Here is a 19,536-nt window from a genome sequence, read left to right on the forward strand (position 1 = left end):
TAGCACCCCATATTTAGTCACGTGACAACCAAAACTCACTAATTGATACCACAAGTTAATAGCTATGAACTGAATGAGGTAAATAGGTAAATTATCATTTGAATAAGGTTGATTTTTGTTTAATTATTTTTTAGTAATTAGTGAGTTTTGGTTGTCACCTGACGATAATCCGTTAAAATAATTTTTAACGGAATCCTCAGAAGATGCAAAATGCACAGAAAGCGAGGAGAGATTGGTGTCGGATGCCACAACCGTGCCTGAAGCCACGGCCATGGATCCACCGAGGAAGACGATCAACAGGGCGAAGATGGATAAACTCACCACAGTGATTCCTAGTCTTGTATTAGCATCGATCGAAGTTATATTTCTCTTTTAAGAAGTTATATTTTATTTTCTAAGTTTAGCAGAATAAAGTTTAGTTTATTTAGTTCGTAATTATGTTATTATGAAAGAGACGTTCGCCACGTCCAGAAACGTATTTAGCACATAGGTAGGTATGTCTAGGTATCACGTAGAGAGATCAGTGGCCGAGCGGACCTCTCCAGAGGCTCTATGAGCCGTCGCCAAAACGTAAGATGTACTTGTATTCAGATAATTCCGACTAAGTACTTTGAAAAGTCGGCTAATTCCATTATATTGGAGTTAGTACGGTCATTATATCCAAAAAACCGACCCTACCCGTGAATAATTAGTTCTTGGATTTTTTTTTCGTAGGTCCCTCGGGGGGGTCACTGGGAGTGTAAATTCAAAAAGTAGGCTGGATCAGGCTCCTGCGTATATTCGAAAAATGTTTTTTTTCAAAAAAACGGTTTTTCTTCAATATCTCGGCCATTTTTGATTTTACAGTAAAACTGTAAGGACAAAAATTGTAGGAAATTTGATTCTCTACAAGTTAGTCCAGTCATTATATCCAAAAAACCGACCCCTCCCGTGATTAATCAGTTCTTGGATTTTTTTTTGTACGTCCCTCGGGGGAATCACTGGGAGTGTAAATTCAAAAAGTAGACTGAATCAGGGTCCTGTGTATATTCGAAAAACGGTTTTTCTTGAATAACTCGGTCATTTTTGATTTTACAGTAAAACCGTGAGGACAAAAATTTTAGAAAATTTGATTCTCTACAAGTTTGGTCCTCACAATTTTTCTTCTAGGATCGATAGTTTGGAAATAAAATTTGAAAAAAGCGACAAATTCAAAATATTTTCAACATCTCGTTTATTTTGAACTTTACGACATAAATGAAGAGGACTAAACTTGTAGAGAATCAAATTCTGAACAGTTTTGGTTCCCACCTTTTTTCCCCCAAAATCGATATTTTAGAAATTAAACCTGAAAAACGCGACAAATTCAAAATATTATCATTATCTCCTATGTTCCACGCTTTACGGCATAAATGAAGGGAAATAAAGTTGTAGAGAATCAAATTCTGAACAATTTTTGTCCTCACGGTTTTACTGTAAAATCAAAAATGACCGGGTTATTCAAGAAAAACCGTTTTTCGAATATACACAGGACCCTGATTCAGTCTACTTTTTGATTTACACTCCCAGTGATTCCCCCGAGGGACGTACAAAAAAAATCCAAGAACTGATTATTCACGGGAAGGGTCGGTTTTTTGGATATAATGACTGGACTAACTTGTAGAGAATCAAATTTCCTGCAATTTTTGTCCTTACGGTTTTACTGTAAAATCAAAAATGGCCGAGTTATTGAAGAAAAACCGTTTTTTTTGGAAAAAAAACCATTTTTCGAATATACGCAGGAGCCTGATTCAGCCTACTTTTTGAATTTACACTCCCAGTGACCCTCCCGAGGGACCTACGAAAAAAAAATCCAAGAACTAATTATTCACGGGTCAAAATCTATAATGACTGTACTAAGTATATTTTTGGGAATCACCCGTTAGTTTTACTTTTCGGAATTACCCGAATAGAGATTGGTTTTTTTAAATACGAGTATACTAGGGTGGTCCTTATTTCGTCGATGTTACATTTTTCTACGGGGCACCCGCTTAATATAAAATGTAACCCTAAATACCAATGTAATTTTTTTTCGGAATTTTTAAATACACTTGGAAAATGTAGACCCTTCATACAAAATGATATTTCTTTTTATTTTTCAGAAAAAAAAGATGTTCAGAAGTGTTCTTTTTAGTTTGAATGTATCCTACATGTATATTATTTACCACGGCTTACTTGATTTCTCGCCCTTATTTGATGTCAACATTTTTTTGCACAATTAATACATATTTGATATAATAATGGAGGACTTATTGCAACCCCAAATACGAGAGAGCTGCAGGCTCGCCCTGCCTGAGGGACTGAAGGATTTGATGGCTGATATTTCTCGAGAAGTAAGAATTTCCTATTTTACTTACCTACTTGTCTTTACTGCCTTTTAACCCTTTGGACGTCAAGATTTCTTAGGACGACGACTATTGACGTATAACTCAGGAGGGGCCTTGCGGGCACTAAAAACCGGGCAAGTGCGAGTCGGACTCGCGCACGAAGGGTTCCGTACCATAATGCAAAAAAAAACAAAAAAAAGCAAAAAAAAACGGTCACCCATCCAAGTACTGACCCCTCCCGACGTTGCTTAACTTTGGTCAAAAATCACGTTTGTTGTATGGGAGCCCCATTTAAATCTTTATTTTATTCTGTTTTTAGTATTTGTTGTTATAGCGGCAACAGAAATACATCATCTGTGAAAATTTCAACTGTCTAGCTATCACGGTTCGTGAGATACAGCCTGGTGACAGACGGACGGACGGACGGACAGCGAAGTCTTAGTAATAGGGTCCCGTTTTACCCTTTGGGTACGGAACCCTAAAAATGGTAATAGTTCAGCGGAGTCACTCACGAATTCGAACCAATCGTGCAGTCTAACGCAACTAGTTGCGACCAGTCGCGCGCGTGATGCTAACTCAACAACCAATCGCAATGTAGCGGTGTCACACCGCTGTACTGGACCCATTCATGCCCCATTCTTGTCCAGTCCTGAGATCAATGTTGACGACAGTTTTTATACCTATTGCGTAGGCCTAAACAACACTACAATTTTCTTAGCGCAGTAAGTCTGGCATACGCAAACTATCATTGAACAATGTAACAAAAAAATACGGTTTTAAGTTGGTTTATTACACCCATTACGCCTATAGGTACCAGGGGCCAAATTCGACATGTACAACTGTCAGATTTCGCATCCACGTCAAATCAACAGTTGATTTTATCGCATACTGAGTGTTGATTCCATCAACGGTGGATAATATCATTTGGTACAACCAAAAACTCAACTCTAAACTAAGGGTGGTTCGGTTTGGTTTGCTTGTCACCCTAACTGTGGATTGTTAATGTCAAATTTTGACATTGTACGTATTCGAGAACTTATGTTTTTTCCCACATCAACGGGAGATCAACACGATACGTCAAACGTCGCTTGTCGAATAGGGGTCCTGTTTCTAGTGCTATAAATAGGCGCATGGGTGACATCTTTAACTAGGAACCTATTAAACCCTTTTACCGCTATTTATATTTGTAAAGTTTGTATCTTGATTAATCCTTTGATATTTGCAAGGTACTACGCGCTCAACCTGAAAACCTCTACCAATTCATTGCCGACTACCTTTCCTCACTGCTAGTTGCGCGTGAGCACCTTTTCATTGCGGCGCGCGTATGCGACGATGTCTGCACGAACACTTGCTGCGCGGACTTGGAGGGCGAACTGCGCGCGTTGTCGCTGAGTGAAAAAGACGTTCAGAAGAGTTTGGAAATTATCTCAGGGTACTTTTCAAGCGGTGAAGGTTTGTAGAAGTTACAATTTTGTGTGTGTATGTTTGTCACGTAGGTAATTAAGTGTTCTAAGGTTCATTAGCACGTGTTACATATTATGTCTGTCTATGTGCAACACACAACCTTTTTTATATAAATTTACCTTTTTTTACGTTTTATTACCCGACTACGGCAACGCAAAAGGAGGGTTATGATTTTGACCGGTATGTATGTGGGTATGTATGTATGTATGTTCATTTGTTCCCTCAGAACTCCTAAAGTACGCATTATAATTTGACAAACGATATGTCATTCGAATCGTCTTAAGCGTCCGCTGGTTATAGGCTATATGACGTCACAAAAAAAGGAACACGGCGCCCTCTAGAGGTCATAAGGCACGAACCAAAAAAATAAAAATAAGTAATGATGGCGTGTTGTATATCATTTGAAAGAGCTCAATTAGCACATTTCAAATATATACATATTGTTAGCTTTTGCACCCGGCTTTGCTTACATGAACCCGATAAAACATTAATTTATCGGGTAGGTAATTCGAACTACGAATCTATTAAGCGCTTTGAATTCTATCCGCGTATTACCCGATTAAGGCGATACAAGACGGTTTTTGCAAAAGAAATTTGTTTGGCCACTATATACATGGTGTTTTTTAATGATCTGCAATATTTTATAAAGTGAATAGGTATAGAAGCCCAGATCAGCCAAAATGTAGGAAACAGCCCTTCATTCCCTACAAGAGACGTACGAGGCTCGCTGTACGCGGCAAAGCGGCGCCCTCATACTAAATGAGTCGGGCGTAGCCCGACGTACGCGTTCCAAAGCCGGGCGCCGAAGGCGCCCTCATACTAAGAGTCGGGCTACGCCCGACGAACGGGTTCCAAAGCCGGGCGCCGAAGGCGCCCTCATACTAAAAGAGTCGGGCGCAGCCCGACGTACGAGGCTCGCTGTACGCGTTCCAAAGCCGGGCGCCTTCGGCACCCTCACACTAAAAGAGTCGGGCGTAGCCCGACGTACGCGTTCCAAAGCCGGGCGCCGAAGGCGCCCTCATACTAAAAGAGTCGGGCGCAGCCTGACGTACGAGGCTCGCTGTACGCGTTCCAAAGCCGGGCGCCTTCGGCGCCCTCATACTAAAAGAGTCGGGCGCAGCCCGACGTACGAGGCTCGCTGTACGCGTTGCAAAGCCGGGCGCCGAAGGTGCCCTCATACTAAAAGAGTCGGGCGCAGCCCGACGTACGAGGTTCGCTGTACGCGTTCCAAAGCCGGGCGCCCTCGGCGCCCTCATACTAAAAGAGTCGGGCGCAGCCCGACGTACGAGGCTTGCTGTACGCGTTCCAAAGCCGGGCGCCTTCGGCGCCCTCACACTAAAAGAGTCGGGCGTAGCCCGACGTACGCGTTCCAAAGCCGGGCGCCGAAGGCGCCCTCATACTAAAAGAGTCGGGCGCAGCCTGACGTACGAGGCTCGCTGTACGCGTTCCAAAGCCGGGCGCCTTCGGCGCCCTCATACTAAAAGAGTCGGGCGCAGCCCGACGTACGAGGCTCGCTGTACGCGTTCCAAAGCCGGGCGCCTTCGGCGCCCTCATACTAAAAGAGTCGGGCCTAGCCCGACGTACGCGTTCCAAAGCCGGGCGCCGAAGGCGCCCTCATACTAAAAATGTCGGGCGCAGCTCGACATACTAGGCTCGCTGTACTCGTTCTAAAGCAGGGCGCCTTCGGCGCCCTCATACTAAAAGAGTCGGGCGTAGCCCGACGTACGCGTTCCAAAGACGGGAGCCTTCGGCGCCCTCATACCAAAAGGAGTCGGGCGTAGCCCGATATATGCGGCTCTCTGCATGCATTTCTGTACTGCGGGCGCCCTCGCAAAAGTAATATCAAGTGACTTCAAATAGTTAGTAACGAAATCATGACCCCAAAATTAATTAAATAAAAAATAAGTTCATAAACTAAAACCCGACTACTGCAAATCGCGCTCTAAAAAGTATGAAACAAGATAGAATTCTTATCTAAAAATTATCGAACAGGGAATATTATAAATGTTACCATTTTTTCAATAAAAAAATACAACGTAATATAATTGACTATTTTTTTTATATATGTATTTACAGAGATTCAGAGGATAGCCGTGGTCGTATGCCACTTTACCTTAAAGTTTATAATCGTGGCATACGACCACGGCGATCCTCTGAATCTATGTAAATATATAAAAAAAATAGAAAATTATATTACGTTGTATTTTTTTATTGAAAAAATGGTAACATTTATAATATTCCCTGTTCGATAATTTTTAGATAAGAATTCTATCTTGTTTCATACTAACTCACATTATAGACGGGTCTAACGCGAATTATATTCAATTACCTTTATTTACCGCGGCTGGCTGTGGTTGGTCTGAGTCAGCCGCGACCACGACCAGTGAAACCTGTGTCGAAACGTCGGTAAATAAAGGTAATTGAATATAATTCGCGTTAGACCCGTCTATAATGTGAGTTAATATGTATTCAAAACGCGAAAGTTTAAAATATTATATTGTTTCATACTTTTTAGAGCGCGATTTGCAGTAGTCGGGTTTTAGTTTTTGAACTTATTTTTTATTGTCTATGTTTTTTGATATCTTTTGTCTTTTTATTACTGACACATTACATTTTGTTTTACCATTGAAAATCCAGTGCCTTCTTATTTACAGTCATTTATAAAAGTCTACATACGGTCTGTATTCTAGAAGAAATTTTATTTTATATTAGGTTAGAACCAATACATGGAGGACCCCTATCTATCAGACTAGCCTGAGTATAGGCCTTTCCTTTATTCGGCCGCTCTCCTCCGTCTTGCTGAACGAGTGTGGTCACTTTTAAAAAGAATGCTTTAACTTAACATCATTAAACTTTAAAAAATACCTACGCGAATTGCTATTTTCAGTGAAAGAGGGCAACTTGCTACAGAACTTGGTGCGGGAAACCGGCATAGATCCAAAGGCTCTTCCCGCCGTCCAGGATGCGGTGCGGCGTGCTTTTCTGCGCCACCAACTGAACAAATCCACTCAAGTCGAGGTAACATGAACATCTACAGGTGCTTTAGAAATATCTGAACAAGGGGTGCATGTTCAAATATTTTTCTGTCCGATTGATTGAAAAATACCAATATCTTCAGTCAGATATTTAGTAGACAAAGAGGAGCGCAGTGTTAAGTATGTTTTCCCAATGACAGGATTTGAGACTTTGTCGCTTGATTGTTCTATCCGAAGGCTAATCTAATAGGTAGATTCCTCATATTTTTGTCTCCATCTAAGCTTGCCAATGTTTGAAAGACACCTCGCCACTCCACTCTGTTGATGGTTGATTTATGGAAAGAGAGATTTCATTGCAGGATTCATTCTTAACACTTTTCCAGTATACTACTAGTAGAAATTATTAAATTATTCTCCCTACTTAGGGAGAATATATGCATAATAGTAAGTAGATTAAGTGAAGAGCCGATCTTAGTGGGCCAAGATAAACAACGATACTTTTTCTGAATGTTTTGGAAACGGCAGAGCTATGAGGACTCTGTAACAAACCAATTTTTAAACAAGCAGATACGTCTGCGAGCGATATTCCAAATTTTATATGAAAGGAAAAAATGGAAAAGATTTACGCTTCCGGCAGGACTTGAACCCGCAACCTCCGCAATCCGTACGTTTGCTCTTAACCTCGCGAATCTCGATGGAATGGAAAGATTCGCGAGGTTCTGGTAGTTTAATATAAAATTAAGACTCTGTAACAGTTATAAGGTTTCTTTGTTCACAGTCATCGTCGACAGACAGCGAATTGGATGAGACATCACTAGCGGCAAAACACACGCTTAAAATATACAAGAAAGTCACTGAGAGTCCGGACATCAACTACGATTGCGTGGCTTCCAAAATACAGGTGATAAACTAAAATAAAAGACATATTTTTACAATAAGACTCTCGGTAAAATGGTGCACCAATAACAGCTTATCTCACTTAGCTAAATAAGTAAGTATTATTATATGTATTTAACCATGTAGGTGCATAATATCCTATCAATGCAATTGGATACAAACCAATCCAATATTAAATAAGCACGATGAATATAATAATTGCTTACAAATGATCATACCTTACAAAGGGCCCGTAAACTAACGTCTATAATCTTAACTTTTTAAAGGAGCAACACGACAACCAATTGAACTTTAAATAGGTGATGATATAGAAATGATCACGTGACTTTTCCTTCGTGTCAGTGATCCCGATACATTTTACATTTCGATTCGCGTTTGTCGACATAATATTGTCACATGACAACTGACACATAGCTACGGTCCCTAGGTACCGTGGTAGTACATGATTGGCGCGACAGTATCTCGCCCGCGAGATAGACTACCCGTCCCTCTTTAATTAATACAGTTTGAAAAAGACGGGTAGTCTATCGAGATACTTTCGCGCCCCTCCTGTGTAGTTTCTATAATCTATCACGTGTTACAGGCAGCATATCGCGCGTACAACGTTCGTCGTTTACGTAAGGCTGGCAACAAGCCTCACACCAAAAAGAAGGAGGATTCGAAGGAAGAGACAGGCGAGAAGGTTCGATTTCATGTCATGTCATGTACATACCTACTATCACCTACTATGTTGTAAACGACACAGTAGTAGGAAAAGATCACTTTCCCGTAAAATAGGTCACATGCATAGACCTGTCCTCTCCCATGGCTCAAATCTGAGCCACAAAGGTTAGTGACCTTTGAAAAAGGTCACTAACCTTTGTGGCTGTGACTATAACATGAACATAATCCGCCATCAATACCGTCAACTGGGTTGAATAGGAATAAAAACCGGAATAACATTTCCCTGATAATTTCTGTAAAACTACCTGGGTACCATCGTCCAAACTTCGCGGTAGACCCCCAGATTGTAATGGATTGTGGTAGTGGCGCCCCCTACGCAGAATTTCGTGTGATATTTCCTATTTACAAGTAGTTTCCCTTATTCTCTTCCCAGGGTGGTACAGCAGCTCGTGCGTGTCGTGAGGTAAGCGAAAGTGAAGTTATAATTGGCACCTCTAGCCGCCCATACGTCAAACCTTGCCAAGCAAAATTAAATTTCATTTTGTCAACACAAAGTCCAAATTAGAATGAAACAGGAGACCTTTTTATAGGCCTCTGGGTGGCTAGAGGTTAATATTTGACAACGAAAAAGGCTGATTTAGACGATGCGAGTTGCATTGTGGGTTTTGATCGGTCGGTTGAAATCGACGTAACCAACAGTCCGCAATGTAGGTAACTAAAATCGCATGCAAGTTCGCGCGCCGTCTAAATCTGCCCTAAAGCGGCAAATGACAACATAGTATAATTTTATCAACAGTCGGAGCAGCTTGTGGCAGATTTGGTTCGTTCAAAGAGATGTAAGAAAACTTTTTCATTATCATTGCATACAATTAGCCTTGCTAATAAAATTATTTCTAAATATTGCTAATAAAAAAAATCTGTGTCAATATGACCATCAAGACCAAGGTTGATTCGGGAACTTACCTACTTGCTTTTATATTAATGCTAGCTTCTGCCCGCGACTTTGTCTGCGTGAAATGATGATGATGATGGCGATGATGTTTGATAAAAACTACCCTATGTCTATTCTCGGAGCCCAAACTATCTCCATAGGTACCTACCAAATTTTGACTAAATCGGTTGAGCGGTTTAAGCGTGAAGAAGTAACAGACAGACACTTTCGCATGTATAATATTAGTATGGATTTACCATTTAATATGGTATATGGGATTGATATTTCCGAAAGTAGAGGTATGTTAGCAGTACAAGTCTTGCTGTGTAAAAAAGGTTTTTGTAAATCATTAGAAGAGCAACTCTGGGACATTTTGGAAAATTTGGTGGAAGTAGTTCAGCTTCATGTGCTTTACCAGCATACCAATTTTTAAAGAAATCTAAGATGCGATCGAAATGTACATAAACTTTTTGAGAATTGCTCAGAAACAATCGACTGTTCATATTGAGAATTCTGTGCAGGTGCAAGCAAATGTTCATCCATGTCCCTGGCTGGTTCGTTCCTCTCACTCCCTCTGTACAAGCCATACTCCATCGGGCAGCCCTCGGACATCACGGAGGTCGACGAGGTCTGCGAGAAAGAGACGGAAAACGCCAATTTCGACTACGTGACGAACGAACTCGGCAATCCGAATAAGATCCAGACGTGTGTAAGGGATTCTTTTAATATAGGGATAGCAGAAGAACATCCCATGGCTAAACAAACGCTTGATTCGGAGTATTTTCTTTGATCCCTTTGGCCTTCTTGTAAAGGTAGCTCAATGATGAGGCTGGTCCATTGTTTTTTGGGCGTTACGCACGCTACATTTCCCTAGATGTTTATATTCAAACTTAAAAGAAAAATTGCATTTTTTTAGAGGATCTAGTTGAATTTACAATGAAATCAAAAACCATGCTGAATGAATTTTCATGATTAATGGTAGCCATGGAATTTTCCCAGAGACCCTGATTGGGGTAACAGAGACATTAATAGATAGAAGTGACTCCAAATTTAAACATCATAAGAATTAACTACAGCTTGGGAAAAAAAGAGTAGAAATTAAAAAGTGGCAACACTGTAGTGTCGTCCCTTTCAAACCAATATATATAAGAAAAGGGACGACACTACAGTGTTGCTACTTTTAAATTTCTACTCTTTTTTGCCAAGCTGTAATAGCCTCTATTATTTACTAGCAGTCACTATTCATGAGGCAATCGATGACGATGCAATTTGATAAATGATTTGTATTGAATTTTGGATGAATATATTTTGATAGAATGTTTGATATTTTTTATAGGATGTTTTATATTTATATTGATAATATACTGTGGCAGGAAAAGTCGTGCAAATAAATGCTTAAAAGCCTGTTCGAATAATTTTATTTTTGTGCCAATTGTTAAGCATTTTTTTACCTATGATAAATATTTAATAGAAATTGTATCAAAAAATTGTTAAGAAACTTGCGATCACGTGCGATCTGTGTGATCAAACTTACACAACTGATCTAGTTGTGTAAAATGATGACCGATGGTAAAATGATTATTGACGTCCGTGAAAAAGTTTATAAAAAGAAATTATTAATTTTTCCGAGCATTAATCCACAAAAGCTGGGGAGTTTATTGTATGATAAAATTTACAGTGCTGACAAATCTCGCTTCAGCTCATATATCTACCACATTCCTTTTTAAACATTTTTAACTAACTTACAAAAACAGGACTTTTCTTTTTGCTCGCCAGGAACCCGAAAAAAACAAAGACAAGAAGGAACTCGAAAGCAACAAATCCAAAAAAGAACTTGAAAATAACAAAGGAAAAAAGACAATCAGTTTCCACAATTTACTTCGCGTAGTGGAGCTTGATGATAATGAAGTATCAGATGAAAGGGAAGAAGCAGATTACGACTCTGAAGAAGCTGAAAATGTGTTTAACGAACAACTTGCCGATGAAGATTATGTTGATGACATATGTCAAGAGTTACCGAATGATAACGAGAATGGTTCAACACTTGAGAACACAGCTGTTAATGAACTAAAGGGAGATGAAACAGAGTCAAGCGAGAGCTGGATCGAAGATGACGTAGACGAAGCTCAACTGGATGAGATGGAAAAAAATCCCAAAAATTGGGATGATTATGATGATATTGCACCGACAACAGAAGATAATTTTAGAGGAGTTACTGATGGTTCAGATGATTCTACAAAAAGTGCTGAGATGCCAGAAGACGTGACAGGAGTTACTGATACTTTTCCAGATGATGTTGCAGTACCTGAAGAATTAGCTGTAGAAAAAAATGAGAACTTCCTAGTCTAGAATAGCTAGTATTTTAATTTAATCTAAATCAAAAAACACAATATAGAAGCTACGATTATATGATTCAAAGTTTATGTTATGTCACTGTACCTTAACGTCTGTGAACGTGCGAGGTAAGAAAAGTAAAAATGTTATGTTATCCTTTATACTTTTATTATTTATGTTCTTTATAAAACAGCTGTTACAACTAATGAAGGACAGTTTAATCAATGATATTTTTATGTTTTTGGTCATTATTGTAATTCATAAAGCCTATCCGAATACTATAAATATATCTTATATTCTACGTGTGTTGGACAAACAGTGCTTTCACATATTATACATATATTAAAATAAAATACTAATGCTTAAAAAAAAATTATATTATTATTACTCTTTATTTATTTTCCTTCTTAAGTTAGGTTAATTATAATATGCATATAAAAGTAAAATATAAAAACACTTAAAAAAGAAAATTATATACACATTATAAAAAACCTAACCTAGGGTGCCGCCGGCAGCGGGGCAGGGCCCAAGCTGCCGGTGGTCAGGGCCGCAGAGTGAGGAATCGACGTACTATATTATTATTATTATTTTCTTTATTCATCATTTTTCTTAGGCTAGGTTTTTATAATATGTATATAAAAGTAAAATATAAAAACACTTACAAAACAATAAAAATACATATAAACACATTATAAAAAACCTAACCTAGGGTGCCGCCAGCAGCGGGGCAAGGCCCAAGCTACCGGTGGTCAGGGCTGCAGAGAGAGGAACCGACGTACTATCCGCGCCGTGTCCAAGATCACCGCCTTCTGCATCTGTCCCTTGATCCAACCACCTAGCGAGAGTCTCTCGAGATGTTGGTCGAGACTCTTCGCTATTAAACCGTTCACTGAAACGACTATCGGGACAATGATTTATTATTTTTTTTTTTTTTTAATATTAATGCTTGTTTGCCACCGATGTGGTATTAAAAAAAAAAAAATGCCTTGATACCATAAATAAATCTCATGGATATTTTATTCAGCTGCGATTTATAACAAACTTAAAAATATCAAATTAACAACAAATTTTAACAATTACGCATAAAATCAAAGAAGTAGAGGAAAACTATACACAAAAGATAACCGCACTGAGATACTTCATACACCAAGGTACGTATATTTTTTAAATTACTCCAATTATTTTCATGGATGTCAAGGTATTATCTTAGAGTATTAAAATTGCGTCACAGGACATACTTACTTACAACAAATACTTCAAAACAAGGCGCTTCTAACTTACAAAATAGATAGGTATATTTTATTACAGGAATACTGTAAAGCTAGATTTTTTAACAAAGCAAAAGTTATCTTAGATATTAACAGAAATCACAGCAGATTTCAATAATCACTACACATTCAAAATTATTATGACGTTCATCATTATTGTGATTTATTATGCGTTTCGAAAATAAATTGATTATTATTGACATTTTTGGCAAATATGTAACTTAAAAATAAATTAGACTAGTGGAAAGAACTTCTAAGTAAGTAAAAATAAATTGTTCGAATAATTATAACATAAATGTAGGTCGATATGATCAGCTCATAATAGGCGTAAGTAATAAGTATCCAATAGTATACCTATTATTAATAATTATTAAGGTGGGTTGGGGTAAGATTGAAAGGGTCATCACGAGTGGTAGGATAAAATCGTCCATATGCCGAAGCATTACGGGCGACTTTTCATCTCACCCCTCACGGAAAACCCCATCTTACCCCAACGCACTTCGGTGCAAATGTCAGTTCATTTTCACCAACATCACCGAAAATCCATTTACTTAGGTAATAGTAATTGTAGTCTACTACACATCATATTAGGCTCATAGCGTCAAAATAATAAATCCCAACATTAAATAACTGCTTATTAATAATTTAGTTTTAATCCAGTTTACCCGGTCACATATTATTGACGCTTATCATCATGAAGATCTATTTACATCCTAGCAATGTAAATAAAAAGTTTAACAAAAATATAATAATCATACCTATAGAATGGTCTTAAATTCTGGTACATAAACATGAAAAGGTAAACATCAGTATATTTGAGCGATCAAATTTTATAGAGATCTAGTAACTTACACTTTGGTATATTCCCAATAGTTTTCTCACTTTTGATTTATGCCAATAACCTAACCTGTACTTATGCAAAATAATATTTATTTAGTTAACATTGGATACAAATATTAAAATACCTATGACATAAAAAAAGCATAGAAATGCTTTTTGCGCCTCGGCTACGGAACCCAAGCTCCAAGCGAGCGTGCTAGCTCGGAGCGTGATGCGTTCGGTGATTCGGTGGTCCTGGGGTTAAGTTAGGTTAGTTTCTATATGTACTATACCGACAACTAATTACTAATATGTTCAACAACTATTAAAAACTATATGACCTGGCGTCATTGGCGTCAGCATTTTTTTTAAATTATCTTGTTGATATTCTCGGGTACCTACTGTAGTAGGTTATTGGCATAAGTCGTTACTTATCTAATTAGTATTGAATGTCATGGAGAGAAATCAGCAGTGGCGGGCTTATATGGTGTCGACACCCCCGCCGTTCAGCTTATTGCCGTACTCGCTTAGCACCTAAAAATTAAAAAAAAATGTTAATGACTGCGTCGATACTGTCGGAACAAATAAAACGACGAGATATGCAACGAGTGAACAAGTATTTTTAAATATGTTTCCTAAACAATATACCGATAAAAAAAAATATTGTAATACTTTTGGCCTCTATGGCATGAGAAACCAAGACATCAGCCGGCCTAGCCAAGGTTACAATCGCTATCGCTTCGACAACGAAAAGCATTATGTCTCTCTATCACTCTTCCATATTAGTGCGACATTGATAGTTGCGTTTCGATCGCTACGGAGCGTAAGCGATCTGCATCTTGGCTACGCGGCCTGTATACCTTCTGCGCTCTCTCTCTCTGTCTCTGTTTTCAGACTGTGTGCCTTCAGGTCTTGGATAAAAACCGTTCAAACGTGATTTTTTTTAGTCACTCAAGTATTGCTTGTCCGATGTAAGGTTGGTATAAAATTTTAAATTATACAATCCCAAAGGCAAGGCAACAAGAGATTTATTGCTTGTTCTAAGGAAAAACTCTTCTTCTTCCTACTAGACCTTTTCCCATTTACTTGGGGTTCTAAGAAAAAACGTTGCAACGAAATTGTCGAATGTCAACTTTGGCACGATTTTATCTCGGTTTTTCCACCTTGCGCTTTACTAATAGGTACTACTAACCTTATACAGGAAGATATAGTGGTGTCGGTTGGAGAGCGAGTGCGGGCGCTGCGCGCGCAGCTCGCGCACGACGCGCGGCACGTCGGCCGCGTGCGCCGTGAGCGCGCGCGCGCAGATGTCCAACGCGATCAGCGCGCACGAACGCCCCGCGCCGCTTGCGCATACCACCGTACATGGTCGCACTCCTGGACAAAAGTCATTATGTATATTTTAATGACATAACATATGATGTATACCGTGTGTTTACCTAACTTGCAGTGGCGAAGCGTCCATAGAACTCGATTGCCATCGGGAAACTTAGCTACGGCTTGCCTACGAACAATCTAGACGCCACTGATAACTTGGCATTCACTTTTAATGTTTCACACACTTTCATTTTAAATGTCGTTAGCAGATGTATCTTCTTGAAGTACTGATTACAAAATACGCGGCTCATCATCCCCTCTGCCTTGGCCGGAGAATACACGTTCACGCCGTTAGACTGCCTTCTTCCGTTGCTACTAGTTGCTGATCCTTAACTTTCGCCACAGACGCAGCCTTCGTCCTACTAAATGTTCCACCAGTAAGTCTCACCGCATCATCTAGTAGTCTGGCCACTAATTCGAACCTTCACCTCATAAACAGCATTCATGCGGCTGAGCCAGGGGTCCACAGATTACCAGTTCGCCGGACGATATCAGCCGGTCAGTTGTTCGGAACTCGTCGTCGTAATCGTCCGGCGAACTGGTAATATGTGGGCCCCTTTAGTGACTCACTTCATTGCGTCATCTCTACCATGGCCCAAGAAGCAAAATCTATTTATCTGTTGGCTGGACCTTACCTTCCACTTCAGACGCAGCCTTCATCCTGCTGAGGGTGCCGTTGGTAGCTTGGCCTCGTCGCATCATCTCCTCGGCCTTGGCCGGCGAGTATACGTTCACGCCGTTGCCTGGGCTGCCCTCTTCTCGCAGCTTGGACAGGTTTCCGTAGGAGGAACGGCTGCCGTCGCCGTAAATTACTTCTACACCTGAAATGTTAAATCAGGAATTAATTTCCTTACTCATTGAACGCCACAAGCAACAGGAGTTCTCGTGCGCATAGTGTAATTTTGACGGATAAACTTGTCTTTAGGTTATGCTACCAGACTACTTATCTCAGACGCAGATAGTTATATTCTTTATATTTTAAACGCAAAAAATTAAATTTCTTTTCGCAAAAAATTCTTCGATCAAGTTCACAGTTTTCTATCGTTTGGTTGTTACTTTGCTAGAAAAGAGACATAAATCGTCTTAAAACGTACCTTCTTCATCATATTCTTTGGCTGACTGGGATACTTTCATGTAACTCCTCATTTCCGACAGGAAATCCAGCACCGAGTCATAATCATCAGGGACTCCCTTCGCCGGCCAGAAGTACCAGAGGTGTGTGACCTCCCTCCACGTCCTGGTCGTCAGGTTGATGAGCTGGACGCTGGAGACGGCGTATTTGTCGCGCTGTTCGCGTTTCTTGAGGATGATTTGGAACTCGCCGAAGGTCCGCTTGTTGTCTGACACTTCTGATGGGGGAAGGTATTCATAGCATTTTTCCTGGAATGACATAAGAACAATTCGTTATCATGCCGGATCGATAAAATCAGGGCGTATAAGTTATCAAAATGAGGGGTGGAAATGGCTTCATATGCTTGATAATGATAGTTAGGTAGTATTATGCCAAGTCTTGCTGCAATTAATGGTTTATTAGAGGCCCACTAGCCTAAATGACACTCGCAGAGAAATAAAACGGAACGCTGTTTGTCTCTATCACACTAATATGAAAGAGTGATAGACGCGATAGCGTTTCGTTTCTTTTTCTGCAACCGATTGTCATTTTGGCTAGGCCCCCAGATACTCGTAGTATCTGTCTAAATATGACGGTTCATATAGGACCTCCGCGAGAAAGAGCGTTGTCTCCTTCTGAATTACCTACCTACTCTAAACACTAACGATGCGATCATAATGCTCGCTTCCAGAGCTGGTTACCTATTAGACTCGCACCTATTTCGGCAAGAGAAAATGGACAAATAGCCAGCGATTCACTTAGAACGCCTATCCTCAGCTTTAATTCACAATCTACGACTTTATTCAAGACTAAATTCCTTTGAATGATACTCACAACGCCGTTCTCCATGTATTCCGTCAGCATGACGATGACGCGCGAGTTCTGCTCCCACACCATGCGCCAGAAGTCCGCCACGGTGTTAGGGAGCGGCGCCTGGCACGCGATGTAGTAGTTCTTGATGTTGCCCGGGCCCTGTAGTTGATAGAATATAGAATTTATAAACAATTCATATTGCAAACTTATCAGAAAACATGTAGGTACCTATCTACCTACTGGTACATACATCAGAGTAGCTTCTTTTTTTTTTCATGCAAGCGATACTACAATTTTAGTTTTAAAGGAAACATGGAAAAATTCACCGCTTTGGGCAAAACTCTTCTTCTTACGGTAGATGCCACTATACGCTTCCCTAAAGCGTGTAAACCTCCGAGGTGTAAACGAAAGGAAGAAATTTAAAATATCACACGCTTTTGGTAATGATTTTCTCATCGGTCAGAAGCTGACGGAAGACAATCTATCAAAAGTTAAGATACGCATTTTTTTCTCACCGTTATATAATTAGCATTAATATACTCCGACGTGGGATCATTCCCGACCCTCTTGAGCGGCACCCTGGTCTCTGGCAGCGGCAGAACATTGGAGTATCTGTTCTTGTCTTCGCACCCTGGAGGAACTTCATCAGGTCGGACGGTGACGGAGGGAATCTCCGCGAATTCGGTGCTCATGGATTCCATGTCCAGGGCGAAGTTGGCCAGCGCCGCGTAGTTCATAGGGTGGGATGTCACCTAGAATAAAATTAAGGATCAGTAAGGCCTTCTAAATGTATTAATATTTTAAACACGCTTTGCTATTGATAGTATTTTCAGTTTATTGCCAATACTACTGCAATATAATATATAATGAATCTCGTCACCATACCAGTGTTTGCCTTAGTTTCTTTACCTATAGTTAGTTTTTTTTTAGCATTAGCAAGGTAAACAATCTTGATGTGTCATTTTAAAAATAAGTTACGGCAAATATGTAACAATTATGAATCTAATACGATCATTTATATTCTTCTGCTTTCATAAGTAATAGTTACTGATTTATAAAAAGCGTTTTTTCAATTAAAATTCATGTCAAGATCGCTTACCTTCTTGCAAGTGCTTTCTAATGCTAAAAAAACAAACTATAGCTTTTAGCGTAGGGTGCACAACGCTGACGGGTCACTAGACGGCTGGACTAGGGGTAGAATTATTCACCACACCATAAGCATTTGCCTTTTCTAGGCTGAAGTCGCTAATGCTATTCAAGCTATATCACTATCACTATGATAGCAATATCACTTGCTCCCTCTAAAGCATAAATGCGTCCCTTGGAGTGGCCGGCGTTGGCCCATCGTGTAGAGGAGCCATTACAAGTAGCTGATGGTTGGCCCTTGCGGGAAGAAAAACAGGCGCTCTTCAATCTGTAGACATCTGAAGTCAGAATTCCTCACCTCATCATCATACGCCGGATTCCCATAGCTCCTCTTGCTAGCCCGTAGCCTCTGGTTGGCCTTGCGATGTCCGACGCTGACGCTGTCCAGGCTATAAGCGTCCAAAGACACCGGGGTGCAACGCTGCGCGTACACCCCCCGCCGGCCGCGACGGCGTACCACCAGCTGAAAATAGGGTACCTGATATTACGCTTCATTATAAGTTCAGTGTACAGATGCCATCATATAGCACAATAGAAGGCAAAGTCTCGGGTAACTGGAGACAGGACGGGTAACATTAGACAAAGGAAATATTCCCCAATTATATGAACATTGCTGACAGAACAGAAGTGTATTTTGTATTTTACAATCGGGATTTACCAATTAATACCAGGGTTAATTTTCTAACTAGCTAGATTTTAACCTGAGAATTTGGGACGGGTACCGCCGCCGTGACCTAGCTTAGGTGGCTAACGTCCTGACCACTGGGTGGTCTAGTGGTCAGGACGTTAGCCACCTAAGCTGAAGACGCGGGTTAACCATTTCCGCCTCGGCCACCAGTAGACTAGGCCACATTTTTTTAGTGTAAGTATATTATTTCTTTCAGTTTATACCTAGCTAGATTAGTAGATAGTCAAAAAATAATTGTCTTATGTTACCCTATCCGTCCCCAGTTACCCCACTTGGCGGTGCCCATTTGATTATTATTACTGTTGGATGTTTGATGGCAACTGCACAATCACTGGAATTACCAAACACCAGGAAAAGAAGATAATGTCACGTCTAGCCCAAATACTTGAAGAAGTCTAGATGAGGATATAGAGACATACAACAGGAGGCCTAGAAAAAAATAATGAGGAGTAATTTTTATTTGTGTTTTCTTCTGTTTTTGGGGTTAGGTAGGTACCTCTTTTAACCTCGTTTTTAGGTAAGTATAAAGTTCCGCGTAGTTTTAGTGCTTACCACATAATAGTAAGTGTAAATATGAACAATCAAATAGGTACCAACTTTGTTGCAATGTTCAACTCGAAATAAACAGAGAACAACGTACCGTTATGGTTTTGTCGAAACGGATGCTATAAACTATTTAGCTGATAGATTATCGCAACGTGGCGT

General features: G+C 40.0%; 2 protein-coding genes across 2 annotated transcripts in view; one reads left to right on the top strand and one right to left on the bottom strand.

Moving 5' to 3' along the window:
- The first annotated feature begins 2,232 nt into the window (after window positions 1–2,232).
- LOC134669339 (uncharacterized) lies at window positions 2,233–11,857 on the top strand. The gene is made up of 9 exons (XM_063526852.1): window positions 2,233–2,351; window positions 3,572–3,797; window positions 6,697–6,827; window positions 7,563–7,685; window positions 8,265–8,413; window positions 8,778–8,802; window positions 9,141–9,180; window positions 9,797–9,984; window positions 11,052–11,857. Exons 1-9 carry the CDS (start codon window positions 2,259–2,261, stop codon window positions 11,622–11,624), a joined length of 1,548 nt encoding a protein of 515 aa, XP_063382922.1. The 5' UTR covers window positions 2,233–2,258; the 3' UTR covers window positions 11,625–11,857.
- Window positions 11,858–12,211: 354 nt separating this feature from the next.
- The window catches only part of LOC134669548 (mucin-2), a 99,707-nt gene continuing 92,382 nt past the window's right edge, over window positions 12,212–19,536 (bottom strand). Inside the window, exons 6-12 of the mRNA XM_063527154.1 lie at window positions 18,442–18,606; window positions 17,513–17,749; window positions 17,019–17,156; window positions 16,168–16,453; window positions 15,709–15,894; window positions 14,889–15,073; window positions 12,212–14,230 (exon numbers count right to left, since the gene is read on the bottom strand). Coding sequence (XP_063383224.1) covers window positions 14,177–14,230; window positions 14,889–15,073; window positions 15,709–15,894; window positions 16,168–16,453; window positions 17,019–17,156; window positions 17,513–17,749; window positions 18,442–18,606 — 1,251 coding nt within the window. The 3' untranslated portion in view covers window positions 12,212–14,176. The remainder of the gene's footprint in view (window positions 14,231–14,888; window positions 15,074–15,708; window positions 15,895–16,167; window positions 16,454–17,018; window positions 17,157–17,512; window positions 17,750–18,441; window positions 18,607–19,536) is intronic.

This window comes from Cydia fagiglandana, chromosome 12 (genome assembly GCF_963556715.1).
Source record: "Cydia fagiglandana chromosome 12, ilCydFagi1.1, whole genome shotgun sequence".
Lineage (NCBI taxonomy): Eukaryota > Metazoa > Arthropoda > Insecta > Lepidoptera > Tortricidae > Cydia > Cydia fagiglandana.

Excerpts from the sequence above, each read along its gene's own strand:
- LOC134669339 (XM_063526852.1), top strand. The coding sequence starts at position 2,259 with ATGGAGGACTTATTGCAACCCCAAATACGAGAGAGCTGCAGGCTCGCC. Across the intron at positions 2,352-3,571 it reads TGGCTGATATTTCTCGAGAA|GTACTACGCGCTCAACCTGA; the intron begins GTAAGAATTTCC and ends GATATTTGCAAG. Across the intron at positions 9,181-9,796 it reads TTTGGTTCGTTCAAAGAGAT|GTGCAAGCAAATGTTCATCC; the intron begins GTAAGAAAACTT and ends AATTCTGTGCAG.